Here is a 22,488-nt window from a genome sequence, read left to right as displayed (position 1 = left end):
ATAATTACGGATTTTTAAAATAGAAACGTGCGCAAAAAATCATTGATAGTTTTAAATACATACGGCAAACATACTTGTATAAAAATAATGTGAAGAAAAGACATTATGTTCGTAAAAGAGATACGTGTCTTTAGTTTTATGTCTTCAGTAAATTAAAACAGATTTCACGTTTAGTTACGGCTTGGTTGAATTAGAAAACATTTTCAGATGTTGTTATTAATAAAAGGTAGTAAACTGGTCAGATTAAAAAAAAAAAAAAGTGTAAGTTGTGATGCCATTTAATTTATTTTTCCTAAATCATCTAAGCATCGAACTACCTAAGTGTACGTAATAACATTCTTATTACTTGTCATTTGTAACTTAAAAAAAAAAAAGTGAATTTGCATTAACACACTAAGATATTGTAAAGTATCATGTGCGAAATATTTTACCACTAAATAGTAGACTTTGTGGTACATCGCACATGATCTAATAAAATTGTACTCTCTGGAGAGTAAGATAATGTGATATGCATGGGGAAGGAATTGGTAACGTAGTGGTTAATTCATTGGCATGGTAAACTAGGAATTCGGTTTGTATACTCAGCTCGGTCGCTCATTTTCCTACTCATATTTAATGTAGAATTTTCTGTAATAAAATTAGGTGTGGTTTTCTTTCTAAATTTAACATAACCTGAGGGGAGCCGCGATGGCTGTGGTATGTCGTTCACCTCTGGTGTATGAGGTCCTTGGGGTTCAATCACAGCTCGCGCCAAGTGAGCTTTGTGGTGAAAAACACGGTGTGCGTGGATTTTCTCGGGGTTCTCCCGTTCCCTCCCATGTTCTTCATTCCAGCATTTCATTCATTTCTCATCGTCACCGTCTCCTTTAGCCTAACCTGCGTAAGCGTAGGATGTAAACCTGAAAGATTTCATTTTAACGTAACCTGATGTTTTTGTGATAGGTTGGCCATCTGTTTAGATTTTAGCAATGAACGTTTTTTTGTCAGCTGTGTTACGGTATAGGTTCGAAACTTATCGACACAAATTTTGTATTTTGAATCAAATTGTTACATGCGTATAGAAAAGAATTGTAAAATTAGTTTAGTATGTGATCAACAAATGTTACGCGTTACATATCGATCTGAGAGTTTTTCTTGGTTAGTGTCAAGAGAGGGCTGAAATGATCTCCTGTACAAGAAATTTGAAAGCTTCTCTCTCATATATTTCTTCCGAGAAGGAAATACTAATTTTATTTAGTGCTGAAAATATGTCACCATTGGATTGTAACATGGCCTACTTAGTAAAGAAAGAAATATTACAGTATTTCGGTGAATTCGTATAAGCATACTCAGGCCCTTGACAAGTCGTGCCTCATTGTGATCAAGTGATAACACACGTGCTCCTGCTTTTCATTTTGTATGTGCGTGCTTGACTGATAATATTCTGAATAGTGGTTCAGATCCCACTTTAAGTAGTAGATGCAGAAAAGGGACGGGACAAGCTGTTTTTCAAAGTACCTCCGAGAGCTGTAAAGTATTAGTACTGCATCACATCCAGTTTTAAGTCGCAAATCAGTTAATCGTGGTTCATATCTGCCTCAATTTCATGTCGCATATGTACATACATATATGAAAATGTTTTGTTAGAGACTTCGAAGTGTAACATGATCTAAAATTAATTTTAGATGAGTAGATGTTTATTACGCATGTTTTTCAATGTTTTTTGTGTTACAGGTGAGAGACGTCAGACTGATCACATGTAACAAAACTAGACGCTTCAAGGGAATTGCCTACGTTGAATTTAAAGATCCTGAATCAGTTCCTCTGGTAAGTTCATGTATTATTTTACATAAGTTTGATTACAAAATGTAGAACGAATGAGATAATTATTCAACAACGTATTATTCACTCCATTGATGTAGTTTAATTAAATAAATAAGTAAAAATAATCGTACATTTGAGTCTGCGGTTAGGGCTGGTCTCTCTTATATGAAAATCATTTTCTTATGACACTTGAGAACTGACCGATTACAATATTGGAAAAGCCTATGATTATTGTTTCTCTGATTTCGGAGAACTTCGGATAGCATAATTACAAAAGGCCAATGAAAATGAGATCCCATTCTATGAACGTTGTTTTGGGCAGTTAGTAGACCTCGTGTACTGATTTCCGAGATGAAGTTATCCTGGCGCAGTTACGTATCGAACGCAGTTTTGTGACACGTCTGTCTGGTGTGTGATATTCGCCGTCTGTATTTTGAAGATTGCGTCGTCCTGCTGGGTATTCGGCACATTCTCGTAGAGCGGGTCCTGAATGCTAAAACCTCAAAGTACTCTTCAGACTAGTTAATAATCGTAGTCTAATTTAGGATGATATCTCTGTGTTTAGTGATCGAATTCTCGCTTTTGTTCGTACAATTTAAATAGTTTACATTATCTGTAGCTTACCTTTTTAACTCTTATCTGTTTAGTTTTATTATTGTTACATCTTTCACTTACTTTTCTTGCTTCTTTCGTGTTTTGGTATATGTTCTTTTAAGTTTTTCACAACCTGCTTTATGATCGGCCTCTTTCGTAACAGGGACAAATAGCCTTACGCCGACATCCCATTAAACCCCTGATCAATCAGTTCATGAATCCATACAAAGAGAATCATCAATATTGCACTGCTTATGTTGCCAACTCTGTTACTAATTTTAACTTATACCTAACACAGAAAAATACAGTACTATATGAACACAATGCATATGGTAACACCAAATGCTAAAGAGCGATATGATCACTAACAGAAGCATTTGGAAACACTGAAAGAACACAAACTGCTTTTCCTCTTTAAACTCACCTCAAACATTAGTGGCTCCCGAAAATTGTGATTAAACATTTCGATAAATCAGCGTTTCCCAACCGGTGTGCCGTGAATGGGCCGCTGGTGTGCCGCGAGGAATCGAAACAAAATTATTAATTTTATAGCAATCAAATTGCAAAACGTAGGGGAAAATGTATATTTGTATTTCACATTACTATGAACCTCTATTATGAATCTGCAAATTTAAGTTTCATACCGGTTACTGTTCTGTACATTTCTAATGTTGAAAAAAGTATGTGTTATCATTGTTATGACCATTATTGCTTCTTTATTGTTGCAGACTATTTCGTAACTTAAAAATTTAGAATATCATTCAATCCTTCCGACGAATTACCTACATTTGTGTTTTAAAAGTAAAAGAGATTTATTTGTTCGTTCGTTATTTAGTGATCTTCCTTCTTTGTAAAAGGTTGGACACATTTTTTAAAAAGAAAGCGTATATTAAAAAAAAAAAAAAAAAAAAAAAAAAAAAAAAAAAAAAAACTGAGTCCATTATTTCAGTGCAATTGTTTTCTGTTTTAAAATTAGAATGAAAAATAAGCATAATGATTTACCACGGAGGAAAACTCAGGAGAACTCAGGAAAACTCTGTGAGAAGGAAATCAATAATCAGAAAAAATACCACTGTGTTTTATATTTACAAGTAATAATATCTGTGTGTGCCGCGAGAATCCAAATAACACCCGTAGCGTGCCGCAAGTTGAAAAAGGTTGGGAAACGCTGGGATAAATGATCCAGAATCTGCAGTTAAAAGTTTTACAAAATTTCCTACTATCATGCCCCTTGTTGATATCGTTAAGTCTTGAAACTAGATGCAAATCTATTTATAGACCCATCGTCCATATTCACCTATTGACTTCCTGTTGTTTTCACATATGCATATTGAGCGATTTGTGTCGCCTGAAGGTGCTGTTGACGCAATTCGAACAGCGGTTTCTGAGGTAGCAGTCTCAGACTGCAAAAACACGCATTTAAAATTGGTTTGAAAGTGCGCAAGAGAGTATCTGTTTTAAAGGGTCAATACTTTAAAAACTTCGAGTAGGAAAATTCTTGTTAAACGAGCTTTCATGTCGAGAATGTTCTGAAACAAGGAGATGCGTTGTTGCCATTACTTTTCAGCTTTGTTGTGGACTACGCTATAAGGAAAAATCAGACAGCAACCAGGGCCTAGAGCTGAATGGTATTCACCAGGTTATGGCGTATGCTGATAATGTAAATATTAATAGGGGATGATAGGAGAACAATCGAAAGAAATGAAGAGGTCTTATTTAAACGCTTGCAGAACATTGCTTTAGAAAACTAAATACATGAAAGTTCGTCGGGATCGTAATACTGCAAATTATGAATGCGTTAAAATACCAAATAATACTTTCGACAAAGTGGATATTTTCAAATATTTAGGATAAGTGTTAACAGACCAAAACCATATTCACATTAAAAATCGACTAAAAGCAGAGAATTCATGTTATTATTCAGTTCAAAATCTTTCGTCGTCGCGAATAGGTTTATAAGAAAAATTTTAAAAGGTAATTTATATCTATTTGTTTCGGTGCTATATCCGATAAGACCCCCACAAATTTTCAAAAGTTTAGAAAAAATTGTGTACCAATGATTCTGTAACTCTAATGATCTCATACGCACCAAATACTAAGACATAGAAAACAAATGAAATAATATAGAAATATCGATTTTTGAGTCATTACAGCCCAGTGGCCTGGTTCTTCACGTCAAAACCTCAACTAAAATTTCACCAATAGTGGATTATTTCTAAAAATTTCCAGTAAGGGCCTAATGATAAAAAGAGCTTGAGGACTAAAACTCCAAAGCATCGAAAAAGTGATGGTGTAGCTGATAGCCTAATTCATAAATCGAGTATCAGAGAAGCGGGATACCTGGGTTTTAATCCTCTTTAATCCAGCAACCAGATTTTTATGATTTTAGTATTGCATTGTATTTAATTATAGTGATCTGCTAAGAAAGAAGTAAAGAGCCATCTTTGCTTCAGGGAAAACTTTTTTTTTTTTTAAAAAAAATAATCTTTGAGATTTCCAGTAGAGTCCTGAACTTGACTAAACTTATTTCGATCACTAAAGCTTGCTTTTGCAACTGTCAGTTGAGAAATTTAAATATGGAATTTGATGTCTGAGAGCTCTATCATAGGTATGTCCCAGCCGACCTATGTAACTGAACTAATGTAGCAGTAAAACAAATTTGTTTCTTTTTCTTTTTTTTTAAAAAAAAAAATATTCGTTTTTCGGAAAAGACTACCTTGGAATGCAATTTTCTGCAAAAAATGACTGATGTATTTTTTTTTTTTTTTTTTTTTTTCAATTGCAGTACGAACTTGTGCAGTCATCCAATGAAGCGAAGTTTAGTTATATATTCAATTAATAACATTGGTCATTCGATGTTGCCGTCAAAATTTGGAATACGATTCATCCTCACATATACATAGCAACTAGTTTCGTAGCGTTTTCCTTGGTGACCTCTAGCCACACAGTAAATTGCACACACGTAGCTAAATTGTATATCTCCATTTGTTAGTATGTTCAGCTAATAGTGTATAAACAAAAATAAACTTTTTTGTTTAATTGCTAAAAAAAATTATTTTTGAGTCGCATCATATGTTGTAAGTTGATAAGTGTAATAAATAAATAATAAATATTGCATATGTTTTATTTCAGGCTTTGGGTCTCAGTGGTCAGAGGTTGCTCGGAGTTCCAATAATTGTTCAGCACACGCAAGCTGAGAAAAACCGAGCCGGCAATGCAGTCACATCTATAGTAGAAAAAGGAAATACAGGACCAATGAGGTTATATGTTGGATCTCTTCATTTTAACATCACAGAAGATATGTTACGGGGTATTTTCGAACCTTTTGGTAAAATTGACAATATTCAACTTATAATGGACCCAGAAACGGGGAGGTCCAAAGGATACGGTTTTATTACAGTAAGTATGTTATTTTTTATTTGTTGCTTTGTTCATTGGTAGTTGTGTCTAATATTCTCAATCAAACTTCTTAAATTTTATCTGAAAATAGATTTTTTTTTTTCATTTGCTAATGGGATTTAAGTTGAACTGAAAACCTCTCTCTCGTCTAAAGAGGCAAGCAACATTCATTTTAAACTTAAACCATCTTCTACTGTTCTATTTAATTGCCATTTGTCGGTCTATCTGTTGCAAGATTACTCCCGTAAAATTTATCAAATTGGTAATGCAAGTTCAATTCAAAAATTCAAGAAGCATATGATACGGGATTGAAATTTGTAACGCCTCGTTTTTGAATTATCAGGGGAGAGAGAGAGACACTGATAATTCAAAAACGAGGCTTTAAATCCTATCTTGAGATATTGAAAGTAAACTCCATTAGTGTTATGAAATTCAGCTATGTGTAGTGATCAAACAGGAAAGAGGTCTTGAAATTATTTCCATGTATATCTAATAAATAATGTACAGCATGTTAGTGCTTCACACAATACTCCAAAGTTCGTAGCCCTTTACAGGCATCAGACCAAAGAAGGATATTTCTGTTTTCGAATGAGTAGATAAATTAGAGTCTAATTATATATTTTTTAAAAAAGAACAATGTATTTTGATGTCTGTCAGAAGGAATTATTATTTCCGATTTCAGGTGATCAAGAGGCGTTTTTCAAGTTTTCAGTTGATAATTATATCTGATCGCACAGTTTTAAAATTAACACAGTTATTGTTTTCACGTGTATAACTGGAGCCTATTTAAAACGCGCAAGAACATATAAAATTATACATTTTTAGCTTTGAACATTTAACCATTTCTCTGTAATTTGTTTAAGCTCTCTCACATTTCTTGAGACACTATTATTTTTATTTGTCGGGATGGAACTTGATTTTGACGTAGACAGTACATTTCTTTAAATTTTAAATTTCTAGGAAGCGGCAGAAACTTTGAGTACTGAAATGAGTGATCTATATAGTTAAACCAATGCCTAGTTTCAGAATTGACATAAAATATGTATTTATCAAGAGAATGTCTCTAGAAAAAGAATACCATTGGAAAAAAATATATGTTCGAGAGTTTTTTCTGCGCTCGATCACATTCTAGTAACTATGTTCTACTGTGGTCTGCATTACATGGCTACATTTCCTTTATTTTTGTAGTACATACTCAGGTATCAGAACAAACAAATAATAAAGAAAACACAAACAAGCAGCACAGCATTGAAGAATGTTTCAGCTATTTGTATGGGTTTTTTCCTTTACGATGATAAGTTCGACTACTATGTTACATGCTTTCTGCACATTTTCCGAAACATACTCTAGCAATCATGAACTTATTTTGTTTTTGTTTGTTTGTTTTAACAAGGGACGAAAATTCTGTACATAGAATAAAATTCGGCAGAGAATAACATTATTTTACGAAGACAAAGCACAGTAACTGGGAGAAATTAATAATAACTGTACAATTAATTAATTTCTCAGAGTAGGTAAAAGTTCGCGTCACACCTTTTACCCTTCTTAGCTACAGCACACTGGTTGCGGAACACTGTAATAAAGGATTCTATTGCAGGTCTATATTCTACTAAATGGAACTATCCACTTCTTTGTTATTCTACAAAATTGTCTATTTTCTCCGTTCTAAAAATCGAAATATGCAAGTGCCAATAGTGCAACGTGTCCTACGGAGCGCTAATGGGGTTTCACAGATTCCATTTGTGCAACAAGGGAATTCCATAGTTTTATATGTACAATAGAATATGTATGCCTTACGGTTTTAAATGTACGTCAAAATTTAATAAAACTCTCTGGACTTCCTAATATATATATTTTTTTTTTTTAATAAAGAAAAGTCTGCCTGAAATAGATTATTATTTGGAGCTAACTTTATTTATTAGCCCTGCGGCATTTATCAGATCTGTTTAGTAAGAAAAAAGGTGATAGGAGATTCTTTGTAGAAATAAAATTATCTAAGATAGGAAACGTCACCTTCCAATATGAAAATAATGTGTCCTGGAGAACTTGAAAGAAAAGGTTCGTGTTCTTTCAACATTTGTTGTCTACGGTACCACTAAGATTTTTTCACTTACGTTTTCAAATTTTTGCACAGAATTCTAATATATTTTCGATAGTAGCTATGAAATGCTATGGGGTTTGAAATATCTACAACGTCTTTCTTTTTCTTATTACTGCTATAATCTTTCCAGTTCCACGATTCAGAAGATGCAAAGAAGGCGCTAGAACAGTTGAATGGCTTTGAGTTGGCTGGTAGACCCATGAAGGTTGGTCACGTTACTGAGCGATCAGATTCAACATCAGGTCCGTCGATTTTGGACAGCGATGAGTTAGACCGTACCGGAATAGATCTAGGTGCCACAGGAAGACTTCAACTTATGTTCAAGCTGGCAGAAGGTTGGTTATTATATATCAAACTTTGGCTTAAATTCCAAGGGCATTAGTTGGTAACGTTTATTATTTTTTTTATAGGAATCAGAGAATTAAGACATACATATATTAGCATACAGATATATACTAGCTACAAATACATATTCATAGATGTTAGACCATGTACTTAAAACCATTCGACAAGTAGCTAAAATATATTATCGCACTAAGCTATGCAGTCTTAAAAATCAAACAGTTAAGATTTTTAAAAAAGTCATATGTAAGACTTTTTATTTTTCAAGTTTAAAGAAATTCTATGAGAAGTTGCAAATAAAATATGTGAAATGGGTAATTTTTGTATAACTTCTATTGGGCTTTGTTTCCATATCCTCAAACAGAACAGAACACTATATTGACAAGGAACGGACATGAACCTATCATCCGGACATCCAAATCGAACCTAGTCCATTCGATAAACATAAAAAAAGATATGTTCGCGCACAAAAAATTAGGTGCCATGAACAACGGAGTAAGTCCCTGGGGCTCATTAACCCTGCTACCTTAAAGAAAATCGTAGACTCACAGTGAAATAGATATTGTATCACCACTGTTCATTGGAAAGTCATGGTTTATAGTTCATTCTCTTAAGCATGAAACAAGCTTTCCAGAGGTGCTATGTATTAGAGTCCATAACGTACTTGAACAAGGAAAATTGGGAGAATGTCGGGAAAATTCCCTGTAGAAATCCCTCCCATCAACTTTGGACCCCTCTGGATTGCCCCTGGGTAAAAACAAACAATCCAAATGTATATTAGAAAATACTGCAGAGGATAAGAAATGTAAGAAGTTTCATAGTGATAGACAGAATAGGTTTGAGGGGAAAGCATGTATTAGTATTTTCCAACATACATTTGGGTTGTTTGCTTTTACCCAGGGCCACTCCAGAGGAGTCCGAAGTTGAGGGATTTCTACAGGGAATTTTCCCGACATTCTCCCAGTTTTCCCTGTTCAAGTATATTATGGGCCCCAATACATAGCACCTCTGAAAAGCTCGTTTCATGCTGAAGAGAATGAACTACAAACCATGACTTTCGAATGAACAGTGTTGATGCAATAGCTATTTCACTGTGAGTCTATGATTTTCTTTAAGATAACAAGGTTAATGGGCCCAGGAACTTACTCCGTTGTCCATGGCATCTAATGTTTTGTGCATGAACATATATTTATTATGTTTTATCGAATGGGTTAAGTTTGATTCGGAGCGTGATTTCGAAAAAACTGTTATTACAAATAATCTTCCCTATTAGGAAGCTGAACAGATCTCTCTTAACACTCAGACATGTACAAGTGGTATCAATAGAAACAGAAATTTCAGTTGCTGGTAAAGCTGTCCCATAGTTACCATTTTCGCCATTAGAACGATAGGAGGGAAAATAGCTGCCAGTAAAGACAGGAAGGCTTTTTGTATGTCAGATTTTCATATCTGTCAGTCTATCATCACTTTGCAGCAGCATTTTAGATGGAAGTTGAAGATGCACTCAGTGGACATAAGATTTGTAAATGGTAGTATGAATTTAAAGCAGAAGGGGGCGTCTGTAAGCGAAAAAAAAAAAAAAAAAAAACCGGACGTCCATCAATAAAGCGAGGAAACTGGTGGCCTCCATGTTCCCCCGACTGCGCACCCTGTGCTTTTTTTTTTTTTTTTTTTTTTTGGTGAGGTTTTGCCAAACAACACGTGTATTGGCTACATTTGCCAACTGCCATCCAGGATTTTCGTCCTCGCATTGCACAGGCTGTTAAATTAGTGGATCGGTCAATGTTATAATGACTATGGAAAGAAATAAACTGCAGGCTAGTTATTTGTCGCGTGACAAAGGAAGCTCACATTGAGCCCATGTCATGTGATGTGAAACATATAAAACAAAACTTTGAGTTTCCGTTTCTACTGATACCACTTTCACTTGTCTAAATGTTGTTAAGCGAGGTTTGCTCAGATTTACAGTCGGGAAGATCATTTGTAGTGACACAGCATTTTTCAGTATCAAAAGCTTTGTTAAATGTAATTTTATATATTGACTATGAGAAGGTACTTACAAGTTTATAATAAATCTGATCAGTGTGGTACTACAGCCCAAAAATAGTTAGGTTTGATCAGATAGTTTTCAATTGGGAATGTGTGGTCGCCATATTGGATCACATCACCACTGTTTTAGGCCTGAACTGAGGCAGCCTTCTTGAATGAAGTAGCTTCCCAGTTGCGTCCCGCTGCTGAGCCAGTGCATAATGCTTCCTCCACTGGGTATTGAACCCGACATGAAAGCTTAAAATTTATAAGCAAAATATGATATTTTTAAATACTTATGTGACAGCATCGCATATTAACTTAGAACCATTAGCATTGCTCTAAAAATTCATCAAACACTTACATCGATTCATCGATTGTTAAGGTAATAAGTGGTGCTAGTGTCAATGTCTATTGACTTTAACTACCATCTTGCAAGAATCGATGTAATTATTTGATGAATTGGTAGATCTAATCTGTGTTTATCTGCGAAGCTACTACATAGTGCAATCGTATTTTCAGATGAGGACTCGTTCTGTTTAGTCCGTAGGTGTCATTTTTAGAACACCCGATATATATATATATATATATATATATATATATATATATATATATTGGGTGTTTCAAAACAACAACGGCAACGTTTGGGAGATGATTCCTCACACCAAAATATGACGAAAGGTACAGACCAAACTGCGTACGCAAATGCTTCCTTTCGTAGTTATAGGCTGCCGAAAACATGAAAAAATAAACTTTGAAGGTCCATAGCTCCCAGGGTTTGAAAAAACCCGGATATTTTTGAAAAAGCCCAACCCACCTGGGCCCATGTGGGTTTTTTTCGGGTTTAATTGTTTTTTTTTTTTCGAAATATTTCAATGTCTTTTGGGTAAAAGTGTTCAAATTTGATTTATGTCATTGTCGCAACTTGGAACAATATTCTGTTCACTACTGTTTTGAAAAAAATGCCCGCCATTTTGAAATTTTACATTGAATCGCCGAGAAAATCTACACTGCAAATTTAGAATGTCATTGCTTCTATCCTCAATATTTAAACTTAAAAGTCCCAAAATTGCAGCCTGTAACATGAATGCCCTCTAGTTAAAAAATGGCCGCCATTTTGAAATTTTATGTTGGATGACCGCCAATATATATATATAGCTAATTTAGTGTGTCTCGTGCTTCTACTCTGAAAATTTCTATTCGAAAGACCCAAAATTGCGCCTTGTGTGGATACCCGCTATTTTGAAAAAAATATTGCCGCTATTTTGAAATTTTACGTTGGTATGTCACCAAAATCTATACAGGAAATTTAGTGTGTCTCGTGCTTGTACCCTGAAAATTTAAGACCGAAAGTTGTACCCTGTAATGTGTGTGCGGTACAGGCAGACAAACGAACAAGTGTAGATCAAGTCATCCCAGGAGCCTTAGTAACGTTCGCCAAATATGAATACCAAATATATTAATTTAAAACAAAAATATTCATGGCAAATATTTTACAGCGTAAAATAAATGGTTTTGTTTTTGAAGTTCACTTCCGATACTTTGCGCGTTCAATTACGGGAATTTCCCTAGCACTAGCAAGCGGTTCTTTCCTGAAAATGAATTTAAAACAATTAACAAAGAGATAATTCAAATTTTATAAAGTAAGTGTTTCAAACTGCCTTTAATGAAATTAAATATCTTTCAGATTAAAATAAATAGTTTTATTGTTGAAGTATTCACTTGCGATGCTTTGTGCATTCAATTGTGGGAATTTCCCGAGTACTTCTTTCACGACGTGTTTTCCTCAAAAATATAGCTTTCTTTGCTGTACATCGACACTTCCACTAGTATGGAAGTTTGAATTCAGCACTTGAAATAGTATAGTTACATACAGGGTCGTATCCAGAAGTAGTAAGACTGATTTTTTTCCCGCGCGCGCGGAACAATAGGGGGGGGATGTTATGGAGGGGAGCCTTGGGAACAGGTGTCGATCGGCGGCAGTCGCCTGCGTGCGTTAGTTGAGTGTGGACCACTGTGTTAGTGACGACCTGTTGTGACGCCTCGTCGTCAGCTGCGATGGAGTGAAATTTGGAGCAGCGATACGCCATCACGTTTTGCGTCAAACTGGGAAAATCAGCGACCGAAACCAAGGACATGCTTACGCAGGCCTATAAGGAGGATACCGTGAGCCGCACAACCACCCCGTACAGAAGGCCAGAATGTCGAAATCGAAAGTGAAATCGATGTTGATTGCATTTTTTGACAGTCGTGGCATTGTCCATAAGGAGTTTGTACCTCCTGAGCAGAGTGTAAATGCAAGATTTTATGTGAAAGTGCTCACACGGCTGCAAAATCGGATCACACGCGTGCGACGACCTGGTGGGGAAATGGAAGCTTCACCATGACAACGGCGCGTGGATTGTGAGGGATCTCCTGACCAAATTCGGCGTTTCCACGTTGCCTCACCCCCCCCCCCTATAGCCCTGGCGTGGTACCACCGGATTTCTTCCTGTTCCCCCGTATCAAGAGGTAGCTCAAGGGGTATCGTTTCGATTCGGTGGAAGCGGTCCAAGCGGCGACGACGAGGGTGCTGAACGGCATCCCAGAGGATGACTTCCAGAAGGCGCTACCAGAAGTATGTGAATGCCCAAGGGACCTATTTTGAAGAGTATGAAGTCGACGTACCAAAATGTTCAATAATTTAAAAAAAATAATAATCAGTCCTACTACTTCTGGATACGATCCTGTAGTCTTCGAGCATTAAGCTTCTTAAATCTGACAATTTTTATGCTATTGCTGGTGTTATTCTACAGAATGCTTATTTGAAGAGTAGCAACTAATGACGGAACTACACTACTGTTGTTGGAAAACAAAGTTTTACGTAAGAATACTTGTGTTTGAATGAAATAATACAAATGTATTTACATATTTACTGCTGGTACAGGCACCTATGGCCTTAAACTCGTCAAGTGTATCATATTTTACTTCAAGTAGGCTATAAACACAATCCATACATTAATTTGTTTTTCCTAAATTATCTCAAGCTAACGTAAGCTTTTTATCCGTTCAGTGCATTCAGAACTTTATATAGGTCTAACGTTAAATGTTGTTGTATACTTTAACATGAAAGCATCTAATTCGCCCAAGGAAATCACTTTAAAAATCACTTTAAATGTAATCACCTTAGTTGTACCAATAATATAATAACAAAAGAGTCAAAAACCCAGGTGGGTTTTAAAGCTGGTTTTTTCAGGTGGGTCCAGCCCGAAAAAACCCGGCTGGTTTTTTCGGGCTGGGCCCACTTGGGCAAACCCTGATAGCTCCAGAAACATAAATAAACTTTGAAACATCCTGTATATATAAAATATGTTGTTGCTCTCACTGGTTTACAAAAATACTATGAGTTGTTTTGTTCGTCTTTTATATATATATATAATTACAAACAAAATATTAGATACTTGTAAAGAATACATTTGTAGAACAACTGAACTCTCTTGGAAGAACTGAATCTTACAAGTAAGGGAAAGGAGGAGGAAGAAAGGAAATATTCATATTCGGCTCTATATTGTATGTATATTATAATTTCTGTTGTAGGTACAGGGATGCAGATACCGCCAGCTGCTGCAAATGCTCTTAACTTGAATCCTGGCTTGCCGACACAACAATCAACACCACCCATAGCTACGCAGTGCTTTATGTTATCGAATATGTTCGATCCTACACAGTAAGTACCTGTTTTCTTCTTCTTCTTCTTCTTCTTCTTCTTCTTCTTCTTATTATTATTATTATTATTATTATTATTATTATTATTATTATTATTATTAAATGCTATGCATACCTTAGTACGTACATGGACGCTCTAAGTGCAGACATTTTGAAAATACTGGTATTCCTTTAATCAGACAACTAGAAGCTTAAAATACTTCATTTCGTTTGTGCTTCGGGTAAACTCTGCTTACTGTATGAACATATATTTTGAGAGAAGAGAGCATACTTCTGAGACACTTTAAATTAAATGAAAAATAATAATAATTATCGGTATGATAATGACTTGATACAATGTCAGAAAGTAGCTACCGTAAGGCTGAAACGTTATTGCCTTTTAATTGCGGTAATTTTAGGGTGCATTAAAAAAAATATTTTTGATTCTTATTATTCATTTATTTTTTATTTCATCTTTTTAAACAATGCAAAGGACAAAGTTAGCGCCTGTAGTGTAATATTAAAGCTGTTCTCAGTTTGTAGTATTCCAGAGTGTACACCCAAGTTGAGGTCACTGTTATTATGTTAGCAGTCGATGGAGTGATAATTCTTTTTAATATACTAGTAGTAGTACTCAAACATTATTTTTCGTTAATGCAAAACAGACAAAACATTACAGCCAAGCAGAATGATTTATGATGAGACTGTTCTTCACTGGAACAGTTTACAAGGCCTTAGGTAATTTTCGGAGTGGCCATATAAGAATAAGTAAACAGTGAGTGCTCTTGACGGCGTGTTGAGGTTACATTTGCAAAGGCTGTAGAGAGCATCCGTGGTGAAGGAAAGCAAAAATTGAAATAGATGTAAGAATGAGGCGATTGTTGGCGTCTCAAATGTTCGGATACACAATACTTACAAATGAGCAAATTGTCCCCAAGAAATGTGCAGCGAGTTTCCTGAATTGATTATAAATGTGATTCAGCAAACTTTTGCTACATGATTTGGATTGTTCAGCATACTCAAGAGGATTTTTTTTTTAATTTCTTTTTAAGAGCTCTGTAACCGTTTATGAAGGTTAAAGTCTAGAATCTCCGGAAAACCGTAGCTGATAGCCACAGTCTTTTGGATGCGTAATTTGTATTGGTTTTCTGCAGAAAGGTGAAACAGCAGTGTCATTGAAAAGAGGAATTAAAGAAATACTACCACTACCACACAGGGTTCTTTTTCCGAGATCCTTACATTTCACAGTATTGTTGGAATTACGTTACGAAATACTTTACATGTCCCCTATTCACTAGATCTAATACCCACGCAGTATTGTCTGCTCTTTAGTATGAGGAAATTGCGTGTGAGAAAGAGATGTAGGTCAGATGTTGAGGTCATCGTCGAAAGAATTGCCTGTTTGGGATTTGAATAACTCATACTGTATGGATGGAATCAAAAATACTTGCATCGTTCAAATGTGTAGACTTGAAAGAACGTAGTACTGATATGATTATTCTTAAAAGAAAATTAATTCATTATTTTTGCATGGATTTCTCTTGCAGTCTTTGTACATTTAGACTTTTGCGTAAAATTGACTACTTACTACAAATCAATGACTTAAATACAAAATATGACTTTTTAGATCACTTTAACTTAGAGAATATGTAGCGTTATTTATTTATTCTTGTATTTATTCTTGTTACAGGGAATCTAATCCAACATGGGATATAGAAATAAGAGATGATGTAATTGAAGAGTGCAATAAACACGGAGGCGTTCTTCATGTATATGTTGATAAAGCGTCACTTCAGGGAAATGTCTACGTAAAGTGCCCTAGTATAGCGACAGCTGTAGCCGCTGTAAATTCTTTACACGGAAGGTGGTTTGCAGGTAGGTGGAATTTCCTGTTAGTCTGAAGAAAGAAAGAAAAACATGTCGATCATTTCACCTTAAAAATTCTAGAGATACATATTTGCAAGTCTCATGTAAGTCTTAATTTCATGAGGTGGTCTATTTGTAAAAAATTCGCTATACCGATTGATCTTAGGTAAGCACGAATCAATCCTTTCTCACCTAAGTTTTCTTCACAAAAACTTAAAAGTTTTGAGTAATGTACAGAAAATACATTATTTCTAGAAAACTTTATTCTGGTCAAGAAACTTGTATTCACCATGATTCATTAGTTTGAGAAATAGAGATGTATGGGGCGAGAATACACTTCTATCGATACTGTACTAAAGACAAAATAAATTGTATTACACTGACCTTCATGCGAACCCTTCTCAATCAAGAAGTTAAAGAAAAGAAACTTCCACGTCTTGGATTTAGCATATTGAATTTGTACAGATAAATGAGATCTGTGTTCTTGGAAGTTCCTTTCCTATTTCTTGGGGGGGTGAAATTTAGTAAATTCCCCAAGTTAATGAATGAGTGAAGCATAACATATTTCCGCCAGTACTTCCAACATCATTTCCGGTGGGTTCCAGGAATATCAACTACATGTGTAATTTACAATGGTATTTTTTGCATTGACACATAAATATTATAATGAAATAGAGAATTACAATTATGTTTGAATTTCCGAAAAAAGAAGGTTTAAGGAGCAGAAGATTAGAAATAAGGAAGATAAGAACAGGGTTCTTACAAATGTGGAAATTAGGGAAATCCTAGAAAAGTCAGGATTTTTTAATGTAATGTTCATTGCTGTGTATCAGAAAGCCTCTTCATACCAGGTTTCCTATACATGCAGCAAAGGTACTTTGTCCTATTGTGTTCGTGCAAATAGATGATATATTCGCTTTGTGTATGAAAAATACGTATCATCTACCAAATATCGAAGTTGTATGCAATAATAAATTTCTCGTATATCAAGTCTGTTCCTTTTACACTGTGGTCAATTTCATGTAGTCAAACCATGATGACCTATTCTGAGGTTTCAATGAAGATTCGTGAAAGTATCATTGAAAGAGGTAAAATATTTTGTAAGTCATTGGTGTCCGTCCATCAATCTATCATCCACTCATAGAAATACTTTTTGTTTTATTACATCAGTAGTCGGTAAGCGCGCCGACTAATACCTGAATTACGACCCCTCCGACTAGTGGATTCCACCTATTACGATTTTCATTATGACAGCATACATCAATACGCGGCAAGGTAATTAGTAACAAGGGAAGTTCTCGTGTAGTGGCTGAACGCCAAGATGTATCTATGTTTAACAGAGATTAGATCATGGGGTCTCGAAGAGCTTGTCTAGAGCGTGCAAATGGCTGCCCTAGCGGGCTTTCGGTAATATCCGTAGTGAAAATGTATTAAGACTAGTAAATGACAAACCATTGACAAAACTACAGAAAACTGCACAAAACTGACTGACTGTTCGGGGTGAGCGTTGTAGGGGCTCACATGTGGAGTACAGTGGATTAGCTGACTGCAGAAAGCCTGCCTACCTGGATTCAGCAATAAGACTCATCAGGTGCAACAAACATCCAAATTGGACAACAGAAGACTGGGAGGAATGGTGTGATGTATCACGATTTTTGCTCCATTCTCTAGATGAACGGTGCGTGTCTGTCGAAAACTCAGTGAAGCACTGCAGCGGTCGTACATAATGTCAACAGTGCAGGCCGGTATATGGTGTGGAACATATTTTCGTGGGAATAACTACTGTAGTTTCGCTGATAGTTGTAGACGAGCACATTACGGTGTTCGGTATTACGATATCCTGGGAGACTGGGTACATTTCACCATGTTTCTCTTTTCGTCATGGAGGTATCTTCCAGGAGAATAACGCACCAAGCCATGGGTACTTTCTATGCAGAAATGGTTCAAGGAACACAGTGGTGACTTACAGTATCTTCCATGGTCCCTCAATGCCCCGGATCTCAACCTTATTGTATACCTGTGGAACGCCATTGAACGGCACATCCAGTTTTTCAAGATACACCTATCTTCATCTTAGCACTGAAGGCCATATTGCGCAATTTTGCTGTGCCAGCGCACTACTATTGATACAAGATCGGTGCTGTGCGTAAAACGAAGGAACATGACTGTAATTGACAGATGGGTTGGTGTTTCTTAGGTGATTTGGTGGCTAACGTAGTTGCTTGACAGACCAAGTTTTCGTTGGACGGGATTGGATATTCTTCAGGGTTTGTCTTGATCACATCAGATAAATCTAAAGATTTTGCATTAAAATTAGATGGTTTATTAATTTTTCTTATGTTCTTTTTTCTAATATTTCACCGACGTCTTTGCTGCTTATAATTGAGCAGTAGCCCACTCTGTAAGATGTCGATTCCTTGCTACTCTACAGACGCTTTTTAAATGTTTATATTATTTTGTGTAATGATTCTTAATTATGCCGAAACCAATATATTTCTCAATTCGTTCCAGGTCGTGTAATCACCGCTGCGTACGTTCCATTAATTAATTATCACAGTTTGTTTCCTGATGCGATGACAGCGATGCAGTTACTACAAACGACGTCGAGACGACCACAGTCATAAAGAAAAAAAGGACAAAATCTTTTTAGTTGCTTACAATAGCAGCTGTGTGATGTTAACTTCACATTATGCGCGTGTGTATGTATTTGTGTGTGTATGCGTGAAAGTGTGTACGTGTGACTCATTAAAACCAGATGAAGTGCATAATAAATAAATAAAGTTTTGGTCAAGAGAAGAAAGTTGCGTGTGAGCATAATTTGCAGTCACTTCAGGTGTTGTCAGCTGTCAGTGTTCTGTTAATTGTGTAATTAGCCATTTCCACATCTGTTCTGGAGATGTTTTTCATTTGCAGTAGCAGCTGCAATTTATATTATAAGGGGGGATATTAGGATTCTTACAACTTGGAGGGTTCATTCTTTGCATAATACTATATATGTATATATGTAGTTTGCATTTTGTTTGTCTTGGAATTCAAGTTAGTGGCAAATGTTTTCCATTATTTCTTTTTTTACAGACTGAATAAAAGAATTCATCCCTTGTACAGATATCATACCCCCTAATGCCAACATCGGTCTTTTATAAAGAAGAAAAAAAGTAACCTCACAGACTTTATATCAGCTACTACTGTGAACGTACAGTCGTTTTGACAAATAAAATTTGTACAAAAAACAGTTTTCTTTCTTTCGATCCCTTTAATCTCTTTCCAGCCTTAGAAAAAAGTGGACGTAAACAAACTCACCTGACTACCAGTGGATCGATGACTAGTGATTGGTTGTTGGTTTCACTGCACTAATATCCTACCGCAATATAATCCCTACTAAAATAATAATTCCAAATTAAAATAGCCTAAATTTATCCTGTATTTTGTGATAATAAACGCAATATATATAATATTTAACAACATATGTAGCTTTATTTCAACCTCACCCCGTCCTTGGACATATAGTATTTACTGCGCATGTGTATGCGTTCGCTCGCCAACCCCACTCATTTGAAATTGTAGAGTACAGAGAGTTTTATGGCCAAAAAGTGTTACAATAATCCACCTTCCTCGTCTGTTACAAAAGAAAACAACAGGAACAGAGACAATCTCGTTTATATAACAATTTAAGAAAATATGTATTTCCAACATAACAGTAGTCAGTGTCAGTGCGTTAATTACATACCAACCAAAAGGGCCTTACACTTTGGAAATTATGCGACGACAAGCTAGCAGAAGATCTTGCTGTTCAGTCTCGCTGCCGAAATACGTGTGAGCTGCGGAGTAATACATTTCGCTTTGTTTACATCTACTTTGTTCTAAGGCTGAAAAGACTTTAGACGTATCTCATTAATATGGACTACTTAGAGCAGTGTATTGAGATGGGATTCTTTTCTGGAGCCGTATAACTAGAGGCACGAGTTTTTTGCAATGCGCAGTAAAACTAAATGCGTCAGAATTAAGTAATTTTCAGTTCCTTAACGTTTTATGACATTGTGTGTATATTTTCATTGATTTCCGTTGCGCGATAAAATGCGAAAGTGGCAGTTTTGCGCGAAATTTCTAACAATACGCGAAATTTTAAAAGTACGTTTTCGTTAATTTGAAAACACCAGTTTTCTGCTGACAGAACAGTAGAACGTGGCACGAACGGTGCATTTTGGGTGATTAGGACATGGCTATGGAGAACATGTTGCGCGTTAGCTATCACCATCGCACCTGGATGAGGAGGAACAGTTTTAATTAGCTGGCCAATGGCATCATTGCAGACATCTTCTGTCTTCTGCTATTCAAGGTCAGCCGCATAAAACAGAAGACAGCAAAATGTTCCTACTCGTAGTAAGTTTAGTTACTGATTTTCCTTTAGTTTTATTAAATAAAATATTTTCTATAAGTAAAATTTACAATGTCAAGTGAAATATTCAGTGTATTTTGTTTTTAGGTTATTATTGGTTTATTTCTGTAGTGATCTGCGACTAAAAGGAACAGTTATAAAATGTTAGAAATATCGTTTCCACAAGAGCTATGAAATGTGAAACTTTATTTGGAAAATGCGATAAAACGCGAAATACGAAAAACGAAACGCGAAATTTTCAAATTCTGGGTGCGAAAAACTCGTGCACCTACGTATAACATATTTTCCATTGTTAGCAAGACAGTAACTTTGCATTGACAAGCAAAAATAATGACTTCAGTTCTGCAGCAATTACATGTAGTGTGAGTTTCACCGCTAGACGAAGACAGACAACAGATGCAATCTGCGGTGTAATAATTAATTTTATATGTATGATAATTAAACAGCATGTTCCAATATAATAATACTAAGAACTACATTGACAACAAACTCCATATTTTTAGCGCTATAAAATTATTTTTTCTCGTAAACTACGCATGAGAATTTAGCCTCAAGTATCTTATTTTAAGAGTTCGATGTGATCTATCGATTGGTACACGCCTTATCTTTGTACAGTATTAGAATTAAACTGCAATTAGTTTGAGTTAATCAAACTTTTGGGCGGTTGCACCATCCTGTGTACTTTCGTCTTGCTTGACACAATAGAAAGCTTGAGGGTGTATTCCAGTATCAGTTTTATCGTAATTGGTGGTGCGGTTATTTTATAGCCTTTAGTTTTTAGATTTACAGTATATGTATGAGGGATAGTCAAATTAAAACCAAACACACGCGGAAAAGTCCAATGGAATGTTTTTTTCTTCAAAAGTAATTGTCAGACGCATTAATACATTTATCCCACTGAGAGAGCAATTCCAGTCATGTAGGAGGCGTTAGATGTCTGACGGATTCATAACCGTACCCACTTCTGCACTCCCTCTTCCGACTGAAATCGACGTCTACGAATGTCTTCAGGTTGCCAAAAGTATGAAAATCTCAAGGGAAAAGATCTGAGCTGTACAGAGAATGTTAGTGTTTCCCAACCAAAGCTCTGAAGCCTATTCATCATCAGATTAGCAGTATGGGAACGGGCATTACCATGCAAAAGGATGATTCCGTCCGACAGAAGTCCAAGGCACTTTGACTTCATGGCGTGTCTCGTTTCTGCAGTGTCTTCACAGCACTTCTCATTTATTGTGGCCTACACTCGAGGAAGTCAACAAGCAGAGGGCCATACAGTCGAAGAAAGTCATGACTTTACCGGAAATTGTGTGAACTGCTTTGGATTTCTTTGGCGTGGAGAATTGGGATGTTTCCATTGCTGGTTTTGCCGCTTGGTCTCGGGATCAAAATAGTTCACCCCATTTCGTCCCCTGGAACGATACAAGACAGAAAGGCATACTCCTCCTCGTGATACCGCTGCAGATGCATCAGACATGAAGCCATTTTGTCAATCTTTCGTCCGTCCGTCAGTTGATGCGGAACCCATTTCGCCCAAATTTTTCGTAACTGCATGTGTTCTTTGATAAGGCATGCACGGAGCCATGGCTATTTCAGACCTGAACACCAATTTCCTCTTCTGATCCGTCGGTTTTCCCGGATAAGACCATCAGTACACGCAATCACATATGGGGTAATGGTTCGATGGGCCAATCCTGGGCGCGAATCGTGTTGCAGTGATATGCGTCGTCGTCCTCAGAATATCTCCTACACAGTTATCAGTGACATGCTATACCATGTAAATACCGGGATAGTACCTTAAACATAGGCTACGGTCGACTCCTTTCTCACATCACCTCTAATTTTCGTGCGTCCATCTGCGATGCCTTAGCCCAATGAAATTTTAAAGAATTGTTTTTAAAAAGGTATTAAATACTTTACTGTGTGATGTAAATCAAAGTTATTATTCCAAGATTAAAAAAAAAAAAAAAAAAAACACTACAAATCAATCCGAATTCTATCGGAAGGATTCCGAACAGCTTCTAATATAGGTGAATTTGTTTTCGTTTATTTCTCAGAGACAAAATCAACTTCCTGTAACATATGCATGGTGTATTCTTTTCCCTATCCAAGATCAGAGTAATTCGTGGGATTCGAAGTTTTCCAGTGGTGGTCCATCGATTTTAAAAAAAAACTAGATGTGACAATGTTTAAAGTAATAAGTTTCTCGTAGGTGTCAGAATGTCGTTCATACAGCTCAAAATTAATTTGTACTCTGCTGTAGATACAGTTAGTATAA

At 36.0% G+C, this 22,488-nt stretch overlaps 1 protein-coding gene across 8 annotated transcripts in view; it reads left to right on the top strand.

The window, feature by feature from the left end:
* Caper (RNA-binding protein 39-like protein Caper) overlaps positions 1–19,281 on the top strand; it is a 125,779-nt gene extending 106,498 nt beyond the window's left edge. For all 8 annotated transcript variants that reach the window (XM_081740617.1, XM_081740621.1, XM_081740623.1 and 5 more), the window contains 6 exons: positions 1,714–1,806; positions 5,530–5,796; positions 8,028–8,232; positions 13,844–13,973; positions 15,642–15,826; positions 18,329–19,281. In XM_081740617.1, the coding sequence (XP_081596743.1) occupies positions 1,714–1,806; positions 5,530–5,796; positions 8,028–8,232; positions 13,844–13,973; positions 15,642–15,826; positions 18,329–18,441 (993 nt within the window). In that variant the 3' untranslated portion in view covers positions 18,442–19,281. The remainder of the gene's footprint in view (positions 1–1,713; positions 1,807–5,529; positions 5,797–8,027; positions 8,233–13,843; positions 13,974–15,641; positions 15,827–18,328) is intronic.
* Positions 19,282–22,488: the final 3,207 nt, after the last annotated feature.

The sequence above is a fragment of the Thermobia domestica genome, chromosome 2, assembly GCF_964235325.1.
Source record: "Thermobia domestica chromosome 2, izTheDome1.hap1.1, whole genome shotgun sequence".
Lineage (NCBI taxonomy): Eukaryota > Metazoa > Arthropoda > Insecta > Zygentoma > Lepismatidae > Thermobia > Thermobia domestica.
Note: the sequence above shows the minus strand (reverse complement) of the source record. Positions and strands in the feature narration are given on the sequence as shown.